We start from the raw sequence: 6551 nt of genomic DNA on the forward strand, positions 1-6551 counted from the left end.
GCCTTCTGCCAGGGCCAGCACAGCCTGAGAGGGACAGGATTCTGTTCCTGCACTAGTGTGAGGCTGGGGGAGCCCCAGAGCCCCCCTTGGCCACTCCAGGAAGGGAGCAGTCATAGAATCCTGGAATGATTTGGGTTAGAAGAGACCTTGATGACCATCTACTGCTATCAGTTGCTCCAAGCCCCGTCCAACCTGCCCTTGAACACTTCCACCTTTCTACAGCTTCTTTGGGCAGGGAACTTACCACCTTCACAGGGAAGAATTTCTCCCCAGTATTCCATCTAACCCTGCCTCCAATCAGCATGAAGCCATTCCATGTTGTCCTGTCATTCCAGCCCTTGTAAATTTGGTGTAGTTTCCCACCCACAGAAGCAGAGGCTGGTTGTGGTCACTTCAGACAGCACAGGGAATTGGAGCAGGGAAAACCAGCATTTTCTTGCCTATGGCGAGTCACGGCTTTGCTGTCACAGCGTGGGGAGAGAGGGCTGGTCCCTCCCTGGGGGATCCATTTGGCAGCACGACTGTGCACGAGGCTTCTCCTTAAAAATCCTCCTGTGCAGGGTTCCAGGTCTCGAGGGCTGGAATTCAACAAACTCCAAACCAGCTCACTCAGTTTAGGTGCAGATGGAGTTTGCCCCTTATTTGCTTCAGGAGGGAGATGTGGGGGTTTTTAATGGCACGTGAGCCTCTGGAAGGGGTGATGTTGCCCAGAGAGCTTGTGGTGAAGGAGCCCCACAAGCCCCAACCCCCCTGTTGCCCAGAGAGCTTGCTACACCAGCAAGCTGGTGTAGTGGAAGGTGTCCCTGCCCGTGGTAGGAAGGTGGAATGGGAGGAGTTTTCAGGTCCCTTCCAACCCAAAGAGTTCCAGGACTCTGTGAAAGCCTGGCTCTGCTGGCTCCCAGCCAGGCACCATGAGTGTTGACATAACACCTGTGTTGACATAACAACTAAACAGCTACATTTTTCTCTCCTCTCCTTTGTTTTCTTTTTTCCAGTTACAGTTGGTTTATTCTGCGTGGTTTTTTTCTTTTTTATTTATTCTTCTTATTTATTTATTTATTTATCTGTTCTGTTATCTGGTACTTGCCGGAAGGGACTGTCCGAGAGCCGTGTGGGGCTGGGAAGGAGAGGGAGCCCTGAGCTGTCAAAGCATGGCTTGGATTTGCTGATCTTTAAACAACCCCCACTGTCTTGTGATCGAGGTTTTGGTTTTCCAGAGGAAACAGCCACTAGGTGGTAAGCTGGCTCCTTCCCACAACGAGAACGACTCTGGAGGTGGCTGGTTGGGACTGTTACCCGCTCCTGGTGTTGTTCTGCTGTGATGTCCGTGTGGTGCTGGTGGAGCTGGGGTCAAGCCTCCCCTCTGACAGGGAAAATGCTACAGGAGCTTTTTCAATGCTCTGACTGGGAAAACCTTGAGCCTCTGTGCTGGAAGGACTGCTCCGAGCGTGGCAGTGCCGGAGCTCTCCGGGGCTACACCTCACCACTCCCACTCCCCTGCTGCTTGGTGGCACTGGGACGGGTGCTGTTGGGTGACACTGGAGCACAAAACAAGGAGAAAATCTTGGAATGTCTGGGGGTTTTTTTTTTGATTGGAAATCATGGCGAGGGCTGAGCATCCCAGCCGAGCTGGGGCTGGCAGCAGGATGGCAGCGGAGCTCCAGCTTCCTGGCTGCCAGCACTGTCATCTGAGTCACTTCCAGGCGTCCTGGGGACCCTGCCGGGTTCTGCTTCGCTGCTTCCCTTTTTCTTGACTGCCATGGGGAGCACGAGGACGGAGTAGAAAGCTGGAGGAGGTGGATGGGGCAGCTGGATGGGGCAGCTGGAGGAGGATGGCATCACACCGGCGTTGGGGACACCGGGAACCTTGGGGTACGTACGTTTGCTGGGGTGGGGGGGGGAGAGTCCTGGCAGTGCTGTAGCCCGTGGAAAGAGGCAGCTGTTGCCTGATGAGGACTGGTGATAAATTAACAACTAGATAAGCACAAGAATGGTCTTTTTTTTTTCTTTAAATTTTATGTTTTGTGCATGTGGTTTAACCTGGGAAAGCATCGCTCGCCCATAGAGGGAGCGTTTTGGTAAAAAAAAATGACTTAAACTCGACACTGCATATGGGCTGGGGGGAGAAGTGAGCATGAAATTATCCTCTTTGTGCTGCCAGGTGTTCTCTGGGCTCTGCTGCAGCTGGGAGGTGCTGTGTTTGCTGCCTCAGTTTTGGTTTTTAATGTAAATGAGGACAGACTTGGGGAGGAACTGGGAGAAGCAGGAGGTGCTGGTGCTCCGGTTTCTGCTCCTCGAGCAGTGGTCTGGCTGCCTGTGCAGCCTGGGCAGCAATTGATGCTTCTTGTGGAAAGCAAATGGGTTTAGGTGAGACACTGGGGAGAAGCTCTTCCCTGTGAGGGTGGGGAGGCCCTGGCACAGGTCACCCAGAGAAACTGTGGCTGCCCCATCCCTGGAAGTGTCCAAGGCCAGGTTGGACAGGGCTTGGAGCAACCTGGGCTAGTGGAAGGTGTCCCTGCCCATGGCAGGGGGTGGAAATGGATAATCTTTAAATGTCCCTTCCAGCCCAAACCATTCCATGACTCTGAAAAGACAGACACATTTTAACCCCCCTTCCCATGTATTTACACACACAAAGAGTCTTATTGGAAAATCCCTGTAAAACTGTGTTACACTGCAGATGAGCCCCATGACACACAAGCACAGAGTTTCCTTAGTTCTCTGCCAGGATGAACAGGCCCTCCCTGACTCCTGGGCTGGCAGTTGGACCCACTGTGTTCTCTGGAAGCAACTCACTGGAGGAGCACCACGGCACTTCAATGACATTTAATTTTCTTTATTGTTAGCTGATGAATATTAACTTTGAACTCCTGGCTTTCTCCTGCCCTCGGCTCTCCATGCCACGCTGTCTGTGTGCTCTCAGAGAGCTCATATGCCTTCCTGAGCACCCAGCTCCCCTGGGCTCCCTCCTTCCTGAGGTATTCTGCACCAGTTTAATGAGAAAACAGGGCTTAAAAGTTTAGGAACATCGTGTTCCACACTGAAGAGCCCAACGCGTCACTCTGTGCAGCTCCAAGGCTTTTTTTTGTGTGTGCTGTCGTGGCTTTTTCTGTGTAATAGGAAGTGTTTTCTGCAGAGTGTGTAATTCAGCTCGTTGGGAAGTGCTGGCTGGCGTTTTCCCTTCCTGAGGCTGAGCCACATATTTGGTTCCTCTCTAATTCTCTGAAAAAATATCAGTGTCTGCAAGAGCAAAGCACACATGGCCAGCAGTGTGCCCAGGTGGGTAAGAAGGCCAGTGGCAACTTGGCCTGGACCAAGAATAGTGTGGCCAGCAGGACCAGGGCAGTGATTGTCCCCCTGTTCAGCACTGCTGAGGCCACACCTTGAGTTCTCTGTACAGTTCTGTCCCCTCACTGCAAGACACTGAGGGGCTGGAGTGTGTGCAGGGAAGGGAACGGAGCTGGGGAAGGGGCTGGAGCAGCAGGAGGGGCTGAGGGAGCTGGGGGGGCTCAGCCTGGAGCAAAGGAGGCTCAGGGGGGACCTTCTGGCTCTGCAACCCCCTGACAGGAGGGGGGAGCCGGGGGGGGTCGGGCTCTGCTCCCAGGGAACAAGGGACAGGAGGAGAGGAAACGGGCTCAAGCTGTGCCAGGGGAGGGTCAGGTTGGACATCAGGAGGAATTTCTTCCTGGAAAAAGTGGTCAAGCATTGGAAGGGGCTGCCCAGGGAGGTGGTGGAGTCCCCATCCCTGGAGGTGTCCAAGGAATGACTGGACGTGGCACTCAGAGCTCTGGGCTGGGTGGTCACAGGTTGGACTTGATGGTCCTGGAGACCTTCTGCAACCTCCATGATTCTATGAGTCTGTCTTCTCATGGAGATGCAAAGATTCCCACTTCCAGGTGGCAAGAGCTATTTTTGAGGCTCAGACGTGATTTTTTTCCCCCAGTTTAGGTTATTTATTTATTTATTTTATTATGTTTTCAGAGCTTGTGTGTTTGTAGTTTCCTTGCTGTTCTGGAGAAGAGGAAGAGACACAACAGGTCTCGTGTTGTGATCTGATGTGGGTGGCTCCTTGAGATGGCTGGGGTCGAAAAAAATCATTGCAAAACTGTTGAGAGCACATGTGGAGGTTGTTTAATAAATACATGGGTGGATGGCACTTGCCTTGGCTAACACTTGACCTTGGTCATTTTGGTTCTGTTGGGTCATGATTGGCAGACAGAAACTCATTCACAGCCTGTGGGAGGTACAAAGGAGAAAAAGGAAATATGTTGAGAGGCTTTTTAGACCAAGAACTTTGAAATATTCTTGTGGCTGCCCCATCCCTTGAAGTGTTCCAGGCCAGGTTGGACAGAACTTGGAGCAACCTGCGATAGTGGAAGGTGTCCCTGCCCATGGCATGGGGTGGGATGAGATGAGCTTTAAGGTCCCTTCCAACCAAGCCATTGTGTGATTGTATAATAGAATTGATTTTCTGTAGAGAAAAGCATGTCCTGAGGCCTTTGGGCTGCTTGTGTGTTTGGGATTGTGGTCGGATCACTGGGAGCTGTGGCAGTGGTGACACGGGGTGGCACAGCTGAGATGGGGCTGTTTCTCATTTTTGGGGTGATTTGCAGTTTGTTGTCTCATAGCCTTGGTAAAGCCTCACTCGTGGCTGACATTTCCTTATCCAGCATCCAGTTTGAGCCCTTTTCCAACAGTGGACTGATGGATGTAGGATCCCTGTTAGGGAGAATCTCTGTGGGCTTGGTTGCTAAACTTGTTCTTTTAAGAACTCAGGCACCCCACTGCTGCCATGTTTATGGCTCCCCAGTTGGGTTCAGATGCCATACTGGGACCTGCTGTTGTTTCTGGCACGTGGCAGTATGAAATCCAGTGCAAGAAAATTGTAAAGCTCTTCCAAAACCTTGGAATTCTAGGCTGAAATTCAGGTGGCAGCACTTGCACCCACCCTTCCCATGGGAAGGGCAGTGCAGCTTCTGGGTCTTCAGGGTCAAGTGTGAGTCCAGTTGGCTTAGAAAATGAGGTTCCATGCTTGTGCTCTAAAAAACTCCCCTTTGCTCCCAGGTTTGGAAGCTCTGGCCATGGATCAGAAAGGCTATCGACGGGGGAGCTTCCAGAGCAGCACCAGTGATGAGGACATGCTGGAAATAGCTGGAGCATCTGTGGACTTATCCATGGCAGATGATGACCCACCACTCGACAGGGAGATGGGAGGTAACACCCATGAGCTTTTCCCTGTTTGTCCTGATGGCTTTTGGTAGGATTTCATGCTAATGTTTTCTGTGTGGATCCTGCTGGCCTCTGCCCAGGATGGGTCTGATGTGTCCTGGCACCGAGGTGAAGAGTTTGCAGGATTCTGTGCTGGATTGCATCCCTCTCTGTGTGGTTCCTGTGCTGTGAGATGTGGCATATTCTCTCCCACTGCTTTGCTTCCCAGACTTCTGGATAGTCCTTTCTGGAGTTTTCCAAAATAGCAGCTGTTGGGAAGAGCTGGTGGTGCCAGGAGGGAGGGATGTGAGTGCCATGGGAAGGGATGGCAGTGCTGAGCAATTGCAGAGACTCTCCCCTCCCCTCTGCTCCCTTCCCTTCTTTTCTTCTTTATCTGTAATTTTAAAGGTTTTCCCTTGTGGAGAGAATCTCGCACTGTGACAGCACAGAAGGGTTTATTGGCTTCCCCTGCCAACCCCAGCTGTCCAGAGGGTCTTCTCCTCCAAGAGTCTGAGCTGTGACATTAATGGAGGAGGGATGAATCTGCATGGGTCTGCTGAGCTTTGGCACTGGACAAGCAAGACCTACCTGCTTGTATCCTCTGTGAATTATCACAAGTCACTGTAAAAGCAGAAATACTTCATTTGGGGCTCTGTGCCTTCCCATAAACCTTCTTGTCCTCTTCTTCCCCCACCCCTGTTACCACTGGACAAGCAAGACCTGCCTGCTCGTATCCTCTGTGAATTATCACAAGTTACTGTAAAAGCAGAAATACTTCATTTGGGGCTCTGTGCCTTCCCATAAACCTTCTTGTCCTCTTCTTCCCCCACCCCTGTTACCATAGGGCAGAAATTCAAAAGAAATCCCTCTGATTTGCTTCCCAACTGTGTGCTCTGCCTCTGGAAGGGAAGACAGGCTTCCCGAAAATGTCACCTGCCAGGAGCCCAAACTGCCAGCTTTTCCACAGGGAGTCTTGTGAGGGCCATGTGATCCTTGTCCACTTGGCTTGGGCAGAGGAAGGATCACTGTGTGTGGGTAGTGGCTGCATCAGCTCTGAGAGAGAAACATCTGCGTGTGGTTCAAAACCCTCTGTCACTGTGCAGAGGGATTTATGGGCATGATTTACCTCCCAAATGTGTTCTTCCCAGGGTTCCATCCATGCAAAGGAGGGTGGTGTCAGCTCTCTGGGGTGAAACCTGGGCTCAGGTTTGATGTTCAGAGAGAAGGAGCTGAATCCTTTAATTTCTTGTCAGGAGATTGTTATTCCATGGAGCTTAGAAGCAATAGTGGGTGACTTGAGCTGGGTTTTGCTGTTGGCTGGGAACAGCACTTGGGTTGTTTAA

At 51.7% G+C, this 6551-nt stretch overlaps 1 protein-coding gene across 4 annotated transcripts in view; it reads left to right on the forward strand.

Annotated features, from left to right (window-relative positions):
- The window catches only part of LOC103754918 (H(+)/Cl(-) exchange transporter 5), a 40264-nt gene that overhangs the window by 9922 nt on the left and 23791 nt on the right, over positions 1 to 6551 (forward strand). For 2 of the 4 annotated variants that reach the window (XM_018083310.2, XM_008920795.3), the window contains exon 2: positions 5065 to 5214. In XM_018083310.2, the coding sequence (XP_017938799.1) occupies positions 5065 to 5214 (150 nt within the window). Of the gene's footprint in view, positions 1 to 1792; positions 1873 to 3128; positions 3280 to 5064; positions 5215 to 6551 lie in introns of those variants that run through there. The other 2 variants (XM_018083309.2, XM_029963764.1) reach the window with 2 other exon arrangements.

This window comes from Manacus vitellinus, unplaced genomic scaffold (genome assembly GCF_001715985.3).
Source record: "Manacus vitellinus isolate BGI_N305 unplaced genomic scaffold, ASM171598v3 scaffold_62_pilon, whole genome shotgun sequence".
Classification (NCBI taxonomy): Eukaryota; Metazoa; Chordata; class Aves; order Passeriformes; family Pipridae; genus Manacus; species Manacus vitellinus.